The 22002-nt window shown below is 40.0% G+C and overlaps 1 protein-coding gene across 1 annotated transcript in view; it reads right to left on the bottom strand.

The window, feature by feature from the left end:
- Positions 1 to 22002, bottom strand: part of LOC106000662 (histone deacetylase 8) — a 264784-nt gene that overhangs the window by 124944 nt on the left and 117838 nt on the right. Inside the window, exons 6-7 of the mRNA XM_013035949.1 lie at positions 7929 to 8101; positions 4802 to 4896 (exon numbers count right to left, since the gene is read on the bottom strand). Coding sequence (XP_012891403.1) covers positions 4802 to 4896; positions 7929 to 8101 — 268 coding nt within the window. The remainder of the gene's footprint in view (positions 1 to 4801; positions 4897 to 7928; positions 8102 to 22002) is intronic.

Below are 22002 nucleotides of genomic sequence, written 5' to 3'. Positions count from 1 at the left end.
GAAGTGGCGCTGTGGCTCAAGTGGTAGAGCGCTAGCCTTGAGCTGAAGAGCTGAGGGACAGCGCCCAGGCCCAGAGTTCAGGCCCCACGACCGGAACCCCCGCCCTCCCCCCCCCCGCCAAAAAAATGGCATAAACTGGGTGCCAATGACTCATGCCTGTAATCCTAAACTTCTCATAAGGCTGAGATCTGAGGACTGAGGTTAGAAGCAAGCCTGGGCAGGAATAGATTCTTTTTCTTTTTTTTCTTTTTTCTTTTCTTTTTCTTTTTTGCCAGTCTTGGGGCTTGAACTCAGCACCTGGGCACTGTCCCTTGAGCTTTTCCACTCAAGGCTAGCACCCTACCACTTTCACTCAAAGAGCCACTTCGGTTTTCTGGTGGTTAATTGGAGATAAGAGTCTCACAAATTTTGCTGCCTGGGCTGGCTGTGAATTATGATCCTTAGATCTTAGTCTCCTGATTAGCTAGGATTACAGGAGTGAACCACTGGTGCCCAGCTCTACCAGACTGTTATCTCCAATAAGATACCCTCAAAAAGCCAGAAGTAGAGCTCTGGCTCAAGAGGTAGACAGCTGTCCTTGAGCAAAAGAGCTCAGGGACAGCATCCAGGCCCTGATTTCAAGCCCCAGGATGAACACATACACAAAAAGAAAAGCCATATAAAATAAAATCAGTTTTTAAATGCAGATAAATTTAACGAAACTTATGCAAGATCTAATGAAGACTCTAAATAAAAATTAGAAATTTAAGAAGACCTACATAAATGGAAAGATAAAGGAAATTAATGGATTGAAAGACTAATACTGTTAAACTGTTATTCCTCCCAAATAAATCCATACATACATTCTGTATGTAAATCAACTAAACTTCTTTTAATAGCTATATGTATTTCCTAATATGAATGAGACACAGTTTTCATAATTAATCCATCAAAAGAAATCTGAACAAATATTTTTGTTAGGAAATCTGTTGATACTGAACATTACCATGTTGCTTCTAAGAAAGTTATTTCAGATTTTGGATTTTTGGATGAGATGCTCCATCTGTATATAAAACTGCCATACTTTAGCCTACATCAGGGAGTCTAAATAAAATTACTAGACTACAGAATATCCATATACTCATTCAAGGTACTTTATAGTCCCCCATTTTCCATTCAAGCTTTAATCCGTCTGACAATCACAGTCTATGTTCTCACACATTCTATGTTCTACACATCACATCTTCCTATGGGTCCTTTCCAACCTCAGTTACTTCAGTGGAGAATTCTTTCCTCCTCCTTATTCCACCTAGAAAACTCCCAAGCAACCTCTATGATTCAGATCAAAGGATGATTGAAATAGTTCTTCTATGCTCCTCATTTGTCTCAGTTTACAGCACATTGCTTCCTCAACTCTATTAGATGGTGAGATTTTTTAGCACACTGGGTCTTATCCTGCTAGTCTTTGTACCTCTGAATGCAGACCTGAATAAGGCCTGGCAAGTAGTAGAGGCCCAAGGAAAATGTGTTTAATAAATGAAGGAACAACTGAACATGAAGGAAGAATTGGAGGGGCTTGCTAGATTTAGGTTAAGGTTTTTTGGGAGGCATAGTAGTGAAGTGGGAAAAGGGCAGTTGGAAGAGGTGGAGGACTACTGTCGCAGGGGAGAAGAAAACAAAAGCTGAAGACTAAGAGCAAAAACACAAACAGAAACAATGCGGAGGTCAGCCAGGCTGAAGCTGACTGCTGCAATAGTTTGACCCCGTGACAACACTACATTTCTCAAGCACATTTTCATCTCCTGTATTCCCTTTAAGTCTGATGCAAATCCCCACAGTCACTGCTGCTACTATCTTAGGGTTCTTCTCTTGGTCTCTGTCTGTCTCATCTTTCTCTCTCTGCTGTCTTTGTCATCTATCTCTCTCTCCCTCTCCCTTCCCCACTTCATCTTGCCCCTCCCCCTCACACCCCCGATCTCAACAACACTTGAACTCAGGCCTAGACATTCTTGCTTGGCTTTTTTTTTTTTGTTGGTTGTGGGTCTTGAACTCTGGGCCTGGGTGCTGACCCTGAGCTCTTCAGCTCAGGCTACCACTATACCTCTTGAGCCACAGAGCCACTTCCGGCTTTTGCTGTTAATGTGGTGCTCAGGAATCGAACTCAGGGCTTCATGCATTCAAGGCAAGCACTCTCCCACTGAGCCACCTTCCCAGCCCTTGCTTGGCTTTTTTGATGAAAGCTGGTGCTCTACCACTTGAGCCACACCTTTTTTTGAAATATTTTTTATTGTACAGATACTGTACAGAGGGGTTACAGTTAAATGAGTAATGAGTACATTTCCTATCTAGCATTGTTACCCCCCTCATTTGTTTTCCCCTACTATCCCTTCCCTTCCCACCTCCCCAACTCCTCTCCCCAAGTTGAAAAGGTCATTTTCAACATAGTGTCTTCTACTCATTGTTACAATGGATCAACCTGTATCCTTGTTTCGGCATTTTGCTATATCCTTCCCCTCCCTAAATTAGAAAAATGTATATACAAGATGCAGGGTACTGGAATCAAATACAGTGACAACAGGGGTTATACCATGGGGGGAAAACATACAAAAGAAACAAGAAAATCACATAGTACATTAAAAACAATAATGACAAAGGAAAAACCTCTTACTTCTTGCTTTTTGATGGTTAACTGGCAATAAGAGTCTTTCTTGCCAAGAGACTTTCTTGCCCAAGCTGGCTTTGAACCGAGATTGTTAGATCTCAGCCTCCTGAGTAGCTGACAGCACAGGTGAGAGCCACTGGTATCTGACTGTCTGTCTGTCAATACTGGGGTTTGAATCCAGGGCCTGACACTTAGCTTACTAGGCAGATGCTGTAGAACTTGAGCCACATCTCCAGCCTTATCCTAGGGTTCTTATTCTGCTCTGTATTACAACTATCTGTCCACTGGCAAAGGTCCCTACATCTATATCAGTCTCCTACCCCACACCCATGAGGTAGAGGACAAAGTCTAATTGTCTTTTGCATCTTCCAAGACACCTAACATAGCATAGTTACTGGCATACAATGAGTGCATAGCAAATATTTTTTGATCTACTATTTGTTGATCTGATTGCAGAGGACCATAAGGATACTTGTGTGCGACTGTATACTGAGACACAAGACTTATATATGCCTTCATACCATGTTGTTTATTTTTGGCAATTTTCATTAAAATGTTATCTTATAGTACCTGGAAGACTGTCATTTCAATTTTCTTCTTTGTTCCTTCTTGGATGCTGACATTTTTTATACCAAAAGGATATGACAGAAGGGTTTCACAAAGGGTTTGGGCAAATTTATGAATGAAAGAGTCATAAATATCTAGCTATAAGCAGTGAGGAGTTACAAAGAGGAAGGGAGAACCTGCATTTTCAAAGTGTCTGTTAGGTGCTAAGACCTGGGTCTCAGACACTTGTCATGTATTACATCACATTTAACCTTACAGAATAATTCTGTGTAAAGACAGAGAATCTCTAGCTAACCCCACCTTTGTTCAGGCACATAGTTTTTCCAGGCACTAGAAGAAATATTTATGTTTATTAAAATTTTACCAATCTTTTAATACGGATGAATCCTCTGATTTGCTCTTGCTTCCTTGGAACAGAACACTCACTCTTAATTCAGATTTCTACATCCTAAAATTCTTTTTTTGACATAACTCGATCAATTTTTAAAGTCCCAGTGCTTTAAGTTACAATGCAATCTGACATATCCTCACAGCAATAACAGCAATTACATTTGTTCACAGCACTTACCTATGTATTTAGTTAAGCTTCCAAATACTAAATAAAAGAAAGTCAACAAAAGTGACTCCTATTAACCCTGACACTAGCAAAGTATAGTGTATCTTCTATTTGTGACACAAAACATATTGCCTTCATACAGTTTTGTTTATTTTTGGTAATTATCATTAAAATGTTATCTACAACCAAAACACCATTCCTTATCTTTGGGAAATAATTGGAGAAGGTGGGGCTGCATGCACTGATTTGTTATTCTAAGTCATACTGTCGAAGGTCTATAGCCACATCCTGATCTGTAACAGCATATTGCCTGCCAGGTGTGGAGGTGGAGAACCAGAATGGTACACCTTTGTGTAAACCATTATAAGCACACTCTCAGGTCCCAGATAGCCTTCTATTAGCTTGGTTTAGGAAAACTAGTACCAGACACCTTTGCTTTTCAAAACCACTCTCAAATGAGTAAAGAAAATGGCAAAGACACAAATGACACATTTCACATTTTAGATGATCCTGTCCCAATTTCTGTGGGCCACATTGCTGGAGACACACCAGACTTGACTTTGTTAGTAATTTATAGTTCTTGAATTTTACATTAGGCAGGGACAACTGAGAGACAAAGACTATATCACCCAAGAACCTGTGGGACATATCACCTATGCAACTTCTGAAAATTAGATGAAAACTTAGTTTACACACTTAAGAGCTAGTCCTTTCTTTTTTGAGCCTAGGGGATGAAAATATGAACATATTCTAAAGGGTGCTTTGTGTGAACAGGTGACCCCTTCCCACAGTCTTTGTAATTAATTAGGAAATTAAAGTTGGTTGGCCTTTGAGGGCTTTTGTAAAAAAAAAAAAGAAGGCAGAAGGTCTTGGATATTTTGGAACAAGAGTCTACTATTCTGCCAAGACAGTGTGTTATTGTTATTAAAGTGTCTCTCAACAAAACGGTATTGAGTGGTGAGGACGTGATTTTGATTAGGTGGAATGACTCAGCTCTTCCCCTTAAAGAAGAGATGACTTGTCAGAGCCTTACTTACCTCATGATCTGGGATCTCAGAGGATAGTGTTTTCCCTAGGATGACCCCGGTCAAATATGTCCAGCAACGAGCTGTGTTGGCAAGGTTATAGCCTCCTATCTCCATCAAGAATTGTGTAGTTAGGAAAACAGCAGGAAAGGGAAAGGGATAAGAAAGAAGAAAAAAGTATTTTAATAAATGGGCTAAAAAACAACTCTGAACATGCAGAATTTTACTTAAACATGCTGTGATAATATTTGCAATCCAAGTAGTGGACAACCTTTTGGGGGATCAATCAGATTATGTACAACGTAGAACTGGGAATTCCCAGGGCAATACAGATTAAAGAGGCTCTTGTCTCCTAACAAATATGCCCCTGAGGAATCCAAGCTCCTTTCAGTCCATTAGGAGACATCAGGAATGCCAGGCACTGATGGTTCACTCCTGTAATCCTAGCTACTCAGGGGGCTGAGATCCAAGCATCTCAGTTCAAAGTGAGCCTGCAGAAAAATCTGAGGGACTCTTAGCTCCAATTAACCATGAAAACACACAAGTGGAGATGTGACTCAAGTGGTAGAGCACCAGCCTAAGAGGAGAAAGCCAAGGCAGAGCAAAAGGCCTTGAGTTCAACCCCTACTACCAGCATGCACACATACACACATACACACATGCACACAGATATCAAGAAGGCTGACAACTCCAGAACCCAGATCTTTGGAGGTGACTTATCTAATGTAGAGGTTTCTGTGATGAATTTTGCAACAATTCTAAAAAGTGACAGTTGGATGCAATTTGTATTTTAAAGCTACTGACAGAGGTAGTCTTAAAAGCCTACAGGAAAGAGAAAGGGAAAGTGCTGACAGCAAGACTTCCTTCTTCAAATATCAACATTCCTTTCCACCACAAAACACAGGCCTAGTGGCACAGATCAAAAACAGTGAGATGAAGAAGGGACTGCTGATTGATTCTCTGACCCACCTCATCAGGGCCTGTCATAGTCACCTAGCAGCCATATTACACTGACCAATAATCAGCATATTTTTTGCTTAATAGATGTATTCTGCAATGTAAGCATTAGAAACACTGGACTTTAGCTAAATTCCAAGAGTGTAAGAGTTAGAATGAAATGATTTCATAACCCCCAACATAGCCTAAAGGAAATAGATTCCTGTCTATTTTCAGTAGGATGACCATATAGATTATTGTCCAAAATGACAGACTTTTAAGACTATGAGAGGACACTATTAGTCGTGACATTGAGAAAAATCTATGTATTGTTTTCATGTTTTTTCTACTTTTTGAATATTGGGGATACAGGAGCTTCTATAATGTGTCTTTTTTGACAATCCTGAGGATTCAACTCAGGGCCTGGGCACTGTCCCTGAACCTGTATGTGCTCAAGACTAGGACTCTACCACTTGAGCTACAGCGCCACTTCCAGATTTGTCTGTTTATGTCGTACTGAGGAATTAAAACCAGGGCTTCATGCATGCTAGGCAAGCACTCTACCACTAAGCCACATTCCCAGCCCTAGACTGTGTCTTTAAGGCCTGAATGGGGTCCATCTAAGTATAAGGAAGTGGCCATCTCTACTGTCTTTGTATTAATAGAGCTGAAAAGTATAGTTAAATAGCATAGGTATTATGTTAAACACACTGAACATGGAAAAATCTAAACTTCTAAGATGGACTTACTTGTCATGGCTACTCAATTTCAAAAAGAGTCAGTATAGATTTTGCTTAAGTAGTAAGATATTCCTGGTATACACATAGTATTTGATTTGTAAACATTTTACTAATGTGCTGTCAAAATACTATGTCATACAATTCTTATTGATTTTACCTTCTACTGCAGTTGAAGATAATATATTTCATACTAGCTTTTCATAAAATGTTGTCTTGTGTAAGCACCTTTAATTTTTGTCCTTCTTGGGTTAGAGATTGGCCAAAGAACTAGGTTAGTAATTTTTTTGTGCCAATACTGGGGCCTGAACTAGAGTCTGGACACTGTCTTTTAGCTTTTTCTGCTCAAGACTGGTGCTCTACAACTTAAGCCACAGCTCTACTTCAAGATTTTGGTGGTTAATTGGAGGTAAGAGTCTCAAGGATTTTCCTTACTAGGCTGGCTTTGAACCACAGTCCTCAGATCTCAGTCTCTGTAGGAGCTAGGATTACAGTTGTGAGCCACTGGTGCCCAGCTTAGGTTGGCATATTTGTGTTGGATGTTTACTCATATACATAGATTTACCCACTTCCCAATATTCCCCCAATTTGGACTTTACAACAAATTGACAAAATGACAGATTATTAGCTCATCTATCATCTTTGTATTTAGAGCTCAATTTGTTTGGCCATATTTTAACATATCCATCTATTCATCCAGCAAAATAAAGATTGTACCATGTAAGAGAGACAGAAGATGCTAAGCAAGACATATTTACAGGTGGATAAAGGCTCACAAGGTCCCCCTCTCAAATCAGTAAGTGCTTCTATTGAGTAGACCCATATTTCTGTTTAGTAGAGTAAGTATCAATATATGTGGAAGGTAAGATACCCAAGAAATTCTTTGGATATTTCCATTTTGCTTTATTATAACAAAACCATGTTTTGGGAAAAGAGCGCCATTCTTGAAGTCACCTTGTATACTTAATCCAGTCATACATTTTACAATTGAAAAATGAGTAGAGTTAGAATTTTAGTGGTATGGTTCTGAAAGATGAGTATAAAATGTAAAAATCAAAGATCACACCAAAGGAAGATAAATCAATCTGTTGGGATCAAATCTATTCTTAGGATCTTGAGGTAACATTTATCTTTTATTTTCAATGCTAGGATTGAACACAGGATCGTGTGCATGCTAGACCAATGCTCTATCACTGAGCTATACTCCCAGTTCCAGAGGTTACCTTTTGGCAAAGGCATTGGAAAAGACTGAATAGTGCTGAGGAGTCAATTGACATGGGGAGCTGAATAGAAAGGAGAAGGGAGCCTGTCAGTCCTTCCTCAGGCTAAACTTGGAGCTGGCAGATTTCATTGACCCAGGCTTCTATGTAATAGATTGTTTTGGTCCTATCCAATTCAAGACAGCCAACTTCTTATCCATACCAACCAATAAAATAAGGAAGAGGGTGACTTTCTTTTGTACTTACCTCCTCCTAAAATGAGTGTTGCCAGTTGCCACTGAAGGATATACTTAAGACAATTGCCAAGCCCCACTGGAGTCATATTAAAGGAGCACATGGGATCTCCAGCTATCGTATCTGCTCCCAGCTGTAAGACCACTGCTGTAGGATTAAAGACTTGGTATACCTCCTTTAGTACACTGTAGAAAAGAGAAATGACACAAAATATCAGAAAAACAAAGATTTGTTTGGTTTTAGGGGTTAGTGAGGCAAGCAGGGGTATAGCTGAATTAGTAAATAATTAAGACTCTCAGGCTTGTCAGGGACCAGTGATTCATGCCTGTAATCCTAGCTACTCTGGAGAATTTCCTTTCAAAGCTGTGTGTGTGTGGGGGGGGGGTGTTACACAAGATTTCATTTCCAATTAATCTGAGAAAAAGCCAGGCTGGAGGAATGGCTCAAGTGGTAGAGCCCCAGATACACAAGTAAGCTGAGCAAGTACCAGACCTTGACTTCAAAAACTTACACCAACAAAAACCCCACTCCCCCAAGTTATCAATCACATCAAACTTTCCATCAGAAAGACTGAATAAGGTTGTATGTGAATTATATGTTAATAAACGTGATTTTTAAAAATCCCCCTGCCTGTACCCTCATCATTGAACAAATTTGCTCTTCTGTTTCAGAACTCAGAATTCATTGAAATATTCATATTAATTTTTTGTCAGTTGTGGGGCTTGAACTCTGGGCCTGGGCCCTGTCCCTCAGCTCATCAGCTCAAGTCTAGTGCTCTACTATTTGATCCAGAGTGCCACTTCCAATTTTCTGGTGGTTTATTGGAGATAAGAGTCTCCTGGACTTTCCTGCCCAGGCTGGCTTTGAACCATGATCCTCAGATCTTAGCCTCCTGAGTAGTTAGGATTACAGGCATGAGCCACTGGTGCCTGGTAAAATATTCATATTAATTTAACTTGAATAAATGCTTGGGACATAGATACACATTAATTCCATTTTAAAATCTGTAGAAATGAAACATACACATCACATTGACTGAATAGCTTGAAGAATTCTTTCTGGTCATTTAAGATGACAATGAGTTTATCACCAATGGACATGGACGGGAGAAATGCACACTTTGAAAGCCTAGATGGTATCACCTTACTTTGTATTATGCAAAGGAACTTAAAGATTATGAAATATAGTCTTCTCCATGCATATGCAACCAAACAAGTATTATAAGGAAGGGAACGGTAACAATTGATCTAAAATGGTATATCTAAAAGCACCCCAAAACAAGTTGCAATCGATATTATTGAGCCTAATTTATAATATAATCAATCAATGCTGTCAAATCAACCTAATTGTTTTCTTCAATAGTAAGAAGCCTGATAGATAAAAAGGAAGATGTCAATGTGACAGGTGACTTTAGTCAGGCTTTTAGTACTGTCATTATTTAAACACTGACGATGTCCAGAATGCATTCCTGAGAGTTATAAGGTCCTTGCTCTCAAGGGGCTTACAATCTACTTTCCAGACAAAACATATCTCAGTCCTCAAGGGCCTGAGTAATTCTTACAAAGACATATAAACAAGTGCAAATTAACAGACTTCAGAGTGAGAAAATACAGAGTCAAAAAGTGATCAAAAATTCTGAGGTTAATGACCCTCTCATAATCAACATGTCAAATTTCACCAGTGCAGAAAACCCAGAAAAATCCCAGATCCTTCAGAAATGGCAAAAGAAATTCAGGGATAGAAAATGCTGCCTTCTCCAATGCAACCCAGTAATTGAAACTACAGCCAACAATCCTTTGATTCAAAGGGCTGTTTTGTTTTCATTTCTCATCTATACAGACTTAGTATTTAAGTGATCGTAGAGATTATAAGAATATTACAAAAATTATGACATATGATCTTTAATACAAGGATTCTCAGGCCTATTCTTTCTTTTATGTGCTTATCTCCTGGGTGCAGAGGGAAGATAAGCCACCTGAATAGTTTCTACGACATTTATTGCGCATCTACACGAATAGTGCACCCTATTAGCTGCTGCTGGGAGACACAGGAAGGTGTTATGTCTATTCTAAAAAGGTTTCTAGCAAAGGCGGGGGTGAGAGGGACACGGAAGAGGCAAGTAAAAATACTATTCTTTCCATTCATTCTTTCCCTCACTTAGCATACATTTGCTGAGTGCGCCACTATGTGCCCAGCATGAAACTGTACCAGATGCTGGAGGAATTGAAAGGAATCTGTCACAGCGGAATCACCATGCAGCCCAGAAGAGAGGGGGAAGACAGAGACTCTGGAAATATATAATGAAAATACCATGATAAATGAAGCATCAGAGACAGCACAGAAGAGAACAGAAGAGAGAGTAGTCAACATTTGTAGAAGATGTTAAAAAAGGCTCTACAGCAATAACTCTTAGGTCTTAAAACATGAGAAGTACTATAGTGAGCCAACTCTTAAGATGGATAAAATGAAAACCAGTGATAACAACAGTTCCTGGGAAGGATGTAGAGAAATTAGATCACATATATTTTGCTGGTGGGAATGTTAAATGTTATAGCCACCCCAGAAAATAATTTAGCAGTTCCTGACAAAACTAAAAATAGAATTGCCATATGAGCTAGGAACTATACTCTTGGGCAGTTTATTCCAGAAAAATGAAGACTTATTTTCATGTAGGAACTTTTATATGAATGTGTATAGCAGTTTTAATTGTAATAGCCTCAACTTGGAAAAACCAAATGTATTTCAACAGGTAAATGGTCAAACAAACTGGTATTTCCATATCAGTGGAATATTTCTCACCAATTTGAGAAAAACAAACTACTGATCCAATGCAAAAAATGGATGAATTTCAAGGAAATTATGCTGGGTAAACAGGGCCGAAGAATACATACTGCATGACTTCATATCACACTATAAAATGGTAACTACGGAGGTAGAAAAAAGATTATTATTGAGTGCCAGGGGTTAGGATTGGATGTGATTATATGGGTATGACAGAGCCTTGTGCTGATGGTATAGTTCTGTATCTTGATTGTGGTTGTGGTTAGTCAAGTGATAAAACTGCAAAGATACACGTAAGAGTAGATGTATAACTGGTAAAATCTGAATCAGATCAACAGACTGTACCAAAATCTTTTTTTGGCTGTACTGGGATTTGAATTAAGACCTCATGCTTGCCAGGCAGGTGATCTCCCACTTGAGCAATGACTTGAGCCCTCCAAAATAAATTTATTGATGCCGATAGTGTATTATATTGTGTAAGATGCTAGCATGGGGGAAAGCAGAGGAAGATTGCATGGGACTTTCCTACATATTTCTTTGCAACATCCTGCGAATCAGCAATTATTTTGCAATAACATATTTTTAAAAGCATAGGAGAAGGGCTTGGGGTACAGCTAAATACTATGGTGCTTTCTTAGCATATGTGAGGCCCTAGATTCAGTCCCCCCAAATGAAAACAAAGCATAGTAGCAGTTTATAGGCAATGTAGAGTGAAGGTAGGGGAGGTAGAGGCAGGGATGGCTGTGGGGGTTACTGGTAGGGGATGAAGTTCAGAGACATAAGTACATTGCAGGAACATACAGGTTAGGAACTGAGAGTGAAAGAATGAAGCTAGAGGTGTAAATGTGAGCAGCCACACTGATAAGCTAATTTAATGCTACCTAAAGAATATGAAATGCCTGTCACAAACATTGGATGTGGATGCATGTGCATGTGTACACACATGTGTCTCTGTTGTGTGTGTTGGGGACATTAGATACCCTGTGTGTGTGTGTACTGGTCCTGGGGCTTGAACTCGGGGCCTGAGTGCTGTCCTTGTGATGTTGTATTCAAAGCTAGTATTCTACTGGATCCATTTCCAGTTTTGGGGTAGCTAGTAGGAGATGCATCTCACGAGCTTTCCTGCTCAGGCTAGCTTCCTACTGTGATCCTCAGATCTTAGCCTCCTGAGTAGCTAGGATTACAGGTGTGAGCTTAGATATTCTTCTTAAAGCTCTTGTGTCAGACATACTGGCTCCAGGAAGAAAGAGTGGAGAAGAAGCAATGGATTTGAGAGGTATTTCCATGATAGAATTAATAGAGTAATACAGAGTGACACATGGCCTTTTGGTAGTTTGGAGACATGAAAGAATAAAGGAAGGAAGGTATTTCTGAAATAGTTATTTTAATTGTAGTCTGATAGAGGAAATGAGTCCTTAGGGAATTCTGATGAAGTGGGCTCTGGATGGGTAGAGAAGGGTAAATAAAAGCCTTGAAAAATGTAGGGTGTTTTTGTATATTGTCTAAAGCTCAGCCTACACAGGGTTGGAGAATAGATATTGGCGAATTCAAGAGCGGTGTTTTCATTTGATTTCATACTCAAATGGGAGCACCTGGAGAAGTATGATGCACTGAGTGATAGTGCTAAAAAAATATCTTTAGCCCTGGTTGTTGCTGTTGCAAGTAAAGCGAAAGTGATAAGGTCTAGAGACAAAGAGATTAGCAAAATGAGTATTGAATCACATTAAGCATGAGGACAACAGGAAGTGAGGCAAAGCAAACAGAAAAAAAATTGAGAGGGCTGGGTGACAGGGCAAGGAAGAAGTGTCAAAGGAGAAAAACATGCTGTGGCCATTCTTCGACAACTACCTGGATGGGAAGAGAAAAATTGCCATTTCCAAATTCCCTCTTGGATCCTTGTATCTTCTCTTTAAAGTCAATGCCATTTGTTTATGCCACTAAGTTTTTATGTATAAGTCTATAATGTATTCCTCCACCTCTCTGGAGGATTTTAGCACCTAGTCACAATGTTCATCTCTCTCTTTCCTTGCCATCATTCTCTTCAATTCAGTATTCATCTACTTGAACTTTATTGTGTGTCAGTAATGGGGCTGGAACTCAGGGCCTGGGTGCTGTCAAGGCTAGCACACTTTGCTGTCTGGCTTTTTGCTGGTTAATAAAAGAGTTTTCCGCCTGCAAGAACTTTAAACCATAATAATCAGATCTCAGCCCTCTGGAGTAGCTAGGATTTCAGATGTGAGCCATTGGTGATCAACCACTTCCTTAAACTTTGTTTCTAGCATTTGCTAGTCTCCCTATGCTGGGTATGAGAGATACAGAAATAAACCAGGCTCAAGGAGCTGATGGTCAAAGAGGGGAAGAAGACAGAGAGATGAACAACTCTGACATGTGCTGCAACATCCATCCATCCAGCCAGCCAGCCTTCCATCCATCCATCCATCCATTTGCCCTTTCCCATCTAGTCATCTAACTGATCAACAAATGTTAGTTGAATGTCTATTTCCTACCAGGCAATGGGTTTACTGTATTGAATAAAAGACTTATTCTTTCTCTGGGGTCTGTCATAATTCTCTGATAGTACAACTTTCCTACCTTTTCATTAACAGTGATGTTAACCTGCATTCCACTTTCATTATTCATTCCTAAGCATGGGCATACTATGGGACCTGATAAAGAAACATTTGAAATTGCATTATTTCTAAGACCCTGAACTCTAAGCTATTTTCTCTGTATACAATTTTCTGTTTTTTTTCCTATGTCCCTATTGCAATTGCTCTTTTATGCTTATTATAATGCCCAGTCCCATGGTCTTTCTCCTATGTTCAAGGGCCACTACACTATCTTTTGACTTCACTTGCTTCACTGATCTTCTAGAGAACAGTTAGACCTTTTGGAAACTCAGCAGCACCCTTACTTCCCTTAACTCTTTGTCCTTTTTCCCCCGGAAATCTGTAGGTCCTTGAATAAACTGTCAGATTTTTCTGTTATGTCCCCACTTTGTATAACTAATATAAGTTAATAAGAAAAAAATAAGATAAAGAATTTTCTGCTCCATTCGAGATAGCTGTAAAATCAAACAAATTGTGTCCACTACAATTTATGCTTAGAACTTCAAAATCAACAAATTCTATGAACGTTTATAGATTAAAATGGGCCATTATCTCTCTGCAGCTTTGCAGTCCTTCACTTCACCTCCAACTGATAAAGAATTGCATTTCGTGTAACATCTGTTCTTTTTTTTTTGGCATTACTAGACATTAAATCCAAGTCCTTGTACATGCTAGGCAAGCACTCTACCTTTTGAGACATACTCCAGCCTTTTTGTATTTGTATTTTTATAAGACATGGCTAAGTGAGCTCAGTCAGGTCTGGAATTCTCAATATTCCTGCCTCTACCTCTAGGCAGAGAATTTGAGTTCAAAGCCAGCCTCAGCTATGTAGCAAGACTACCTTAAAAAAATGAACTATAAAAAGCAAATATAGTTAAGATTAAAATTATAGGCTCATGCCTATAATTTTAGCTATTCAGGAGGTTGAAATTTGAGAATCTTGATTCAAAGCCAGCCCAGGCAGAAGTCTTTGAAATTCAATCTTCAATTGACAAGCAAAAGCTGGGCTGGAAATGTGGTTCATTTGGTAGATTACCAAATGTGAGCAAGAAAGTCAAGCAAGAGCATTGGGTCCTGAGTTCAAGCCATGGTACTAGCCAACGAAACAAAATAATGAAAACAGTCTGTCAAATGAAAGCATCTCCAATCTGTAAGTTTCAGGTGTATCTTTGGAAATTAAACTTTCTCTGCTTCATACATGAGAGAACTGGTTGAAGGTATGTGTGCCAAATGCCCTCCTCTACCTCCTTTCCTATTGCAAAATGTCCTTCTTTGCACTGCTCCTCTTCAAGGTTAATTTCTCTACCTGGGGTCTAGATTTTCTCCTTGTTATAGTGGCCATCTATCTTCCTCATGCAGAGGCTGGGAACAGAAAGGGGAAGGCTTTATGTGGTTTTCTTACATCTTTAGTCTCTGCTTTACTCTATAGGCTAAACCATTTATCTACTTCTCTCTTTCTCAGTTCTATAAAGTTATCTAGTTCTAGCCCCTAATAGCCAATTCTTGTAATCCACTTTCTTATCAATATAGTCAATTGCTTCTTTCTCAGAAGTAATTGATTGCTAATTCTACTAAAAAAAACTATAGTTAGCCATCTGTGGGTACTGTTTCAGTAAAAAAAATTCCAAAATATATTTAAAACAATTAACTGGGTGCTGCTAGTGATTTATGCCTATAATCCCAGATACTCTTGAGTATCATGGTTCAAAGCCAGCCAGGTAGGAAAGCTTGTGAGACGTGTATTTTCAATTAACCACTAAAATGCTGGAAGTGGAGTGTGGCTCTTAAGTGGTAGAGTTCTAGCCTTGAGCACCAAAGCTCAAGGACAGTGCCCACGCCCTAAATTCAAGCTGTAGGACCGGCACAAAAATGAAAACAAAAACAAAAAAACTGACATTCATATACCATACTATTTCCTCATTTAAAGTGTGTAATAATTTTTAGTATAGTTATAGGGCTTTACAAGTATCACCACAGTGCAGTTCAGCACATTTTTGTCACTCCCAAAAGAAACCACGTGCCCATTAGCAGTAATTACACCCTTACTTCTTCAACCTCCAGCCCCTGGCACCACTAATCTATTTTCTGTTTCTATAGATTTGGCTATTCTTTTGACCTCTCATGTAAGTAGAACCACACAATATGTAGTCTTTTGTGTGGTTTCTTTCACTTAGCATTAGTTTTTAAGATAAATTTGTGTTATGGCTTGTATCTATCCCTCCCTTCCTCCCTTTCTTCCTTTTGCCAGAACTTGGGCATGAACTCAGGACCTCACACTTGCTTGGCTTGCTTGCTCACAGCTGGTCCTCTATCCCTTGAGCCTTGCCTCCATTCCAACTTTTTGCTACTTGTTTTGGATATGGAGTCTGGTGGACTTTTCTGCCTGGGATGGCTTGAAAACAAGATCATCCAGATCTCAGTCTCCTGAGTAACTAGGATTACAGGGATGAGCTACCAGCACCTGACTATTTCTTCTTAATATTTTGTTGTATGTATATATCACATTTTGTTTATATAGTCATCTGTTAATCAACATTTGGGTTAGTTCCAGTTTGGGGCTAATATGAATAATGTTGCTATGTATCTCTGTGTGCATTTTGGTGACAGCACATTTTCAATTGCTTGGTATATATACCTAGGATTGGAATTGCCAGGTCACATGTAAACTATGTTTAACTATTTGAGGAATTCCCACCAGCTCTTATTTTTTGTCTTTTAAGAAATTATAGTTGGGGCTGGGAAGGTGGCTCAGTGGTAGAGAGATTGACTTGCATGCATGAGGCCCTGGGTTCGATTCCTCAGCCCCATATAAGCAGAAAAAGCTGGAAGTGGCACTGTGGCTCAAGTAATAGAGCACTAGCCTTGAGCTGAAGAGCTGAGGGACAGCACCCAGGCCCAGAGCTCAGGCCCCACAACTGACAAAAAAATTATAATCATTCTAGTGAGTGTGATATAGTTCTTCATTCTGTCAACCCTAGGGGCCTAGAACTCTTCCACTGAGGTGTTACAGTCCCATCTCTCAATGAGGTCTTGATTTGCATTTTTTAGTAACTAAGAAGTCAAGTGTCTTTTCTCATGTTCATGGCCATTTGTACATCTTCTTTAAAGCAATGCCTGTGTCAGGTTTTTACCCACTTTTACATTGGGCTACCTTTTTAAAAAAATATTGAGCTGTAAGCATTCTTAATATATTCTAGAATCAAGTCCTTTATCAGAGCTATGATTTGCAAATATTTATTCTCATATTGTGGGTTATCTGCATTTTCTTGGTAGTGTCCTTTACAACACAAAAGTTTTTAATTTTCACAGTCTATCTATTTATTCCTTTTTTCTTATTTTTGGTGTCATTTCTAAGAGGCCATTACCTAATTCAAGGTCATGAAAACTCATAGCTATGTTTTATTTTAAAAGTTTCACTACTCATATTTAGATCTTTGATCTAAGTTACCTTTTGTCTAAGTTACCTTTTGTAATGGTCTAACTTTGTTCTTTAGTATGTTGATACCAAGTTGTCCCAACATTATTTGTTGTGAAGACTGTCCTTTATCCTACAAAATAATCTGGCCCCAATGTGTAAATCACTTGACTGTGGAGATTCATGTGCTGGGTGTTGAGGGCTCATGCCTGTAATCCAAGTTACTTTAGGAGGTTATGAACTGAGGAAAGTAGTTCAAAGCAGCCTGGCAGAAAAGTTCAAGAGTTTTCTGGCAAAAAGCCAGAATGGAGTTGTGGCTCAAGTGACAGAGTGCTTGCTTTAAGTGAAAAAGCTAAGCAAGAACATGAGGTCTTGAGTTTAAGCCCTGGTATTGGGTCAAAATAATGTGGGGATTCATTTCTGGTCTCTGAATCCTATCCTACTGACCTATATACCTATCTTCCACGGGTACCATTCTGTCTTACTTACAACTTTGCAGTAAGTTTGGAAGTTAGGAAGTATGTTTTCCAACTTTGGCTTTCCTTTTCAAGATTGTTGGGCTATTCTGGGTTGTATTTTCATACAAAATTTGGGACTATCCTATCAATTTGTGCAGAGAAATTACCTATGATTTATAGCTTCATTTGGACCAAGCTGAATCTGTTGTCTTACCAAATCTTCTATTGTTTGTCCTGTTGGTCATTCATGTTCAACACTGTGAAGCCTGTTAGGATTCTTCTTTTTCTCTGTTCCTCTTTAATTGCTAGTCATTTACAACTCTCTCCCATCATCTCTCCTCTACTCTCACTTGTAGACTTTCTTACAGCCTCATAACCTCCATGGGGGATGACAGAAACAGCTTCCTAACTAGTTGTCCTGCCTCAAGAATCTTCCTTCTCCAGTCCATCACACATATTACCAGTAGATTAATTTTCCTGAGGGATAGTTTTGATCAAGCTACTTCCTTATTCAAAATTTTTCAATGACCCTCCATTGTTTTTAGATATTAATGTCTTTAGTTATTGTCTTTAGATCATTTATGATCTCACCTTGTATACCTTTTAAATCTTATTTTCCAATAATTTCAACCCATATTATTCCATAGACAAAACTCTCAGTTGTTCATTCTAATCATCTGCCATTTTTTTTTACACGTAGGCCTACTTGTTTATACCATAGCCCTTCTTTAAAGGTTATCTCAAATTCTTTCTCCTCTATGAGTGAAAATGATAACAGCACCTAACATTTATCAAGTATTTTATTCAGAACAGAGTACTGTTCTTTACACTTTATATGTACTAGCATTTAACCTTCATAATTTATAAAAGATGGGCATTATTATTATGTTTTGCAGAGTACTGTTTATATACTTTGTATGTACTAGTATATTTACTCTTCATAATTTATAAAACAGGTATTATTATTATTAACTTTGCCTTGCAGATGAGCAAACTGCATCACAAAGAGGTTAAGTTGGGGGCATGGCTCAGCAGTACAACACCTGCTTGAATTCTAGTTCCTGAATTCAAATCCCAGTACTAAAAAAAAAGCATCACATAGCTACTACTAAGTATCAGAGCTACAGCTTGGCACAGAGTCTATGTTTGAAACTATGGCAGTCTACCTGCTTCTGTGACTTCCTGAGTGACTTCCTGATCTGCACATCAGGTGCTGTGCCAGCCACGTCACCCAAACTATTTCATGTAATAACAGCAGCCACCACAGTGCCATCTTCTCAAGGGAACTCTGATCTTATTATTCCTTCATTCAAAAGCCTTCATTGGCTCTCTTAATGCTTACAGAATATGGCACAAATTTTCATAGCTGAGAATCTTAGCTCCCATGATGTAGTTCCCACCCATTTTTTTCAATCTTTGCAACTTCCTCCTGCCATGCCCTTTACAGTCCAGCCAACCTAAACCACTGTGATCCTTTGTACATAGTGCAGCCTCTTCTGACTTTGATCTTGCAATACACTGTGCTGCACAATTTGTATATATTCAAACTTGACCTAGATTTTATAAAAGCACATACCCTTTCACACGTTTTGTAAAGACATAGTAATTAGGTACCCTTTGAAACCTAGATTGACTGTTACCTCCTTAAATTAAGTATTTTTCTAGAGTATTTACTACCTTTGAATGCCCACAACATCTGACATCTTATGGTTTATACAACCTTCTATGTTTTATTTTGTTCAAATATGTATGAATATGAAAATACAACTATAGCTAACAATTTAAAACTTCCCCTAACTTCCTTGAGGGTAGACTCAATACTTCATACATAGTAGACATTCAATAAATAGTCATTAAATGAATAAATGAATGAAATTGCTTTGGAAAAACTTTCCCTAACTACTGTAAATGTATTGTTCACTATACAGCAAACCATTAATTTTAGGTTTTGTGAAAGTGTAAAAATCTCTTATCCAGAAAGGAGGGGGAGGACAGGCATCTCATTATATTAGTAACTTTCCCATCTGAAATGGAGTTTTCTTGATGAGAAACCTGATTCTGCCGCCCCGCGCCCTCCCCCTCCCAGTCATCAAGAATCTGGTTTTCAGAGGAGGCTATATAAATGAGGAGAAGCACCCAGCAGGCTGCTTCCCAGGCTTTGATTTGGGGGAAGGCAGTAGAGCTTGTGTGGGTGGGGGGTGGTGGTGGTGGTGAACACATGTATGATGATTTTAAGTAAAAGAAAAGTTCCAAACAAAATTATTCAAGCATTCTCTTTCCCTCTAGTCCATCTCAGTGTATCCTAGCTTCCACTGCATTACCCATGACATCATTCCTCGATGCCATTTTCCCTCTTGCATCAGAAGATGGATAGGTCTGTTGGTTAAAGAATTATAATCCAGGCTGGGAAGGTGGCTCAGTGGTAGAGTGCTTGCCCAGCCTGCATAAGTCCCTGGGTTTGATTCCTCAGCACCACATAAGCAGAAAAAGCCAGAAGTGGTGCTGTGGCTCAAGTAGTAGAATGCTAGCCTTGAGCTGAAGAGCTGAGGGACAACACCCAGGCCCCGAGTTCAGGCCCCATGACCAGCAGAAAAAAAGGAAATAATAATCCCAAAGGGTTTATCTCTGGGCAATGGATGCCACTGGGGAATGTTAACTCCAGATCAGGGTTGATGGTGGGGTATGGTAATCCAAACTTGTCCCTCTAGCAAGGTCTGGGTCCAATCTCTTGACTTTCTAGCTTGTACTCTAGCCTCAGCCAGCCTTACAATCTGCTCAACTTTCCAAGTAATACTCTCAGTACCTTCTAGAGACTTTCTTCCTACAGATGAAAGAAATTCAAAGTTAAAAAACCAAGGACTGGGGGCTGGGAAGGTGGCTCAGTGGTAGAGCGCTTGCCTTGCATGCCTGAGGCCCTGGGCTTGATTCCTCAACACCGCATAAGCAAAAAGAAAAAAGCCGGATGTGGCGCTGTGGCTCAAGTGGTAGAGCGCTAGCCTTGAGCTGAAGAGCAGGGGGACAGCGCCCAGGCCCAGAATTCAGGCCCCACGACCGGACCTCCCCCCAAAAAAAACAAAACAAAAAAACCCCCAAGGACTGAAGTAAGGAGGCCAGGTCTGGCCGGTGCCATATTGGCCACATGGTGGATGGTAGGGACTGGCATCTTGTCTTCATACAGGGGGAAGGAAATCCGCCCCTCCCCATCACCTGCCTCCCAGTTGATGGGTGCGCCCAGACCCCTGTAGGCAGGGGCAGGCACTTGGCTGATAGGTTACTGAATCTGTGAGTCTAGTGCCTGGGACTAGGGATATCTTGAGGATCTGCCCCCTGCACTGACCTATTTAGGCCCCGACCAGCCTAGCTGCCAGGATTCCTTGCCACAGGTGTCTCCGTGATCGTGCCATATGTCCTGTCTCCTTGCTCATCTCCAGTCATCATGGCGTCCCAATTCAGCTCTCCATTGGAGCTGAACTGGCTTGTTGGTATTGTTTTCCTTATTTCTTTCCTCTTAGAATGTTTCCTAGCAGTGATATGTGTATTTGTGTGCTGCAGGCCTTTGTAAAAACTAGTGGCCTGCAGCCTGATAACTGTATAATAAAGACTCCAATATTCTATACTTTAAAATGTGGCTTCTGGGATGATTTACCTTACAACATATGGCACCCAATGTGGGGCCCCAGTGCCAAGAAGGGCATCTGGGTTCCTTGAAGCCACTGGCAGATGGTCTTGGTGGGCTGGCTGCCATGGGATGGAAACTGCTACACACCCTGAGAAGTTCCAGGGCCCTGTGGTCTTTCCCACTCTGACAGCCAGTTCATCGACGCCAGATTTGCCATCCAAACGTCTTTTGGAAGTCACTTAGAAATCTTCCTGAAGTAAGTCTGTTTCTCTGTCCTGTACTCTGTCTTATATTGTGTTTATGTTTTTCTGAAATCTGCGGGCCAGTCCATCTGGAAATTTAAGAGGATGGGGGAACAGAAATGCTCGGTAACCTGCCCTTCTCTCTCTGGACCGGGCCCATCTGAGAGGTTCTGGTGGCTCTGAGAGTGGCTCACTCTGCAGACTCTGGTACTATGAAGAGTTTTGCAGCTTCTTTGACTCTAATACAGTAAGGGAGTTCTGGATACGGTTGTGTTGGGTCCCACTCATGGTGGGAGAGGCCCCAGCTCAGCTGGCTTTTTCTGTGTTTGTCTTGTCTTGTGTCTCTTCTTGTCTTTGGTCTTGTGTCTTTATGGGGGAGATCAAAGCCTGCTATGTGCTGTAACCCCTTTCTGCAAGGAGGCCATAGGGAGTTTGCAGGTGGCTGAGTGCTTGGTTCAAACAACTAGCTAATCTTAGCAGTTTAAAAATTAAGTGATCCTGGTTGAAACTGGCAAAAATGTCTGGCAGCCTGGTGGGCTGAGAGATTAGCTTCTGGTAACCTCTCCCTTTTTCCAATTGATAGTATTCAAAAGGTCAATTGATGTGTAAAATGCTGTAGACAATTAGGACAAAATTAGAGTCAAGTACTGGGTGGGTCAAATTTGGGCACCAGGGAACCCCCCCACCCAGCATTTCTGATATGCTAATATGCCTTGGTAGAACAAGCTAGCCCTGGAAAAAGTAGACCAGCAAAGTAATTTGTTAAAAATTTTGTCTTACTCTGAAAACATTACAGGATGGAATAGGAGAAACCCTAGGTCTCCTTGGCGCAGGCCAAAATTTTCTTAATAGAGACCCAGAAAAACAACAAATCAAAGAAAGGTTGGACAAATAGGATTGCATAAAGTTGCAGAGCTTCTGCATGGCAAAGGACATAGCTAGCAAGATCAATAGAAAGCCCA

Source organism: Dipodomys ordii, unplaced genomic scaffold (assembly GCF_000151885.1).
Source record: "Dipodomys ordii isolate 6190 unplaced genomic scaffold, Dord_2.0 Scaffold232, whole genome shotgun sequence".
NCBI lineage: Eukaryota > Metazoa > Chordata > Mammalia > Rodentia > Heteromyidae > Dipodomys > Dipodomys ordii.
This window is presented reverse-complemented; position numbering and strand designations above follow the sequence as displayed.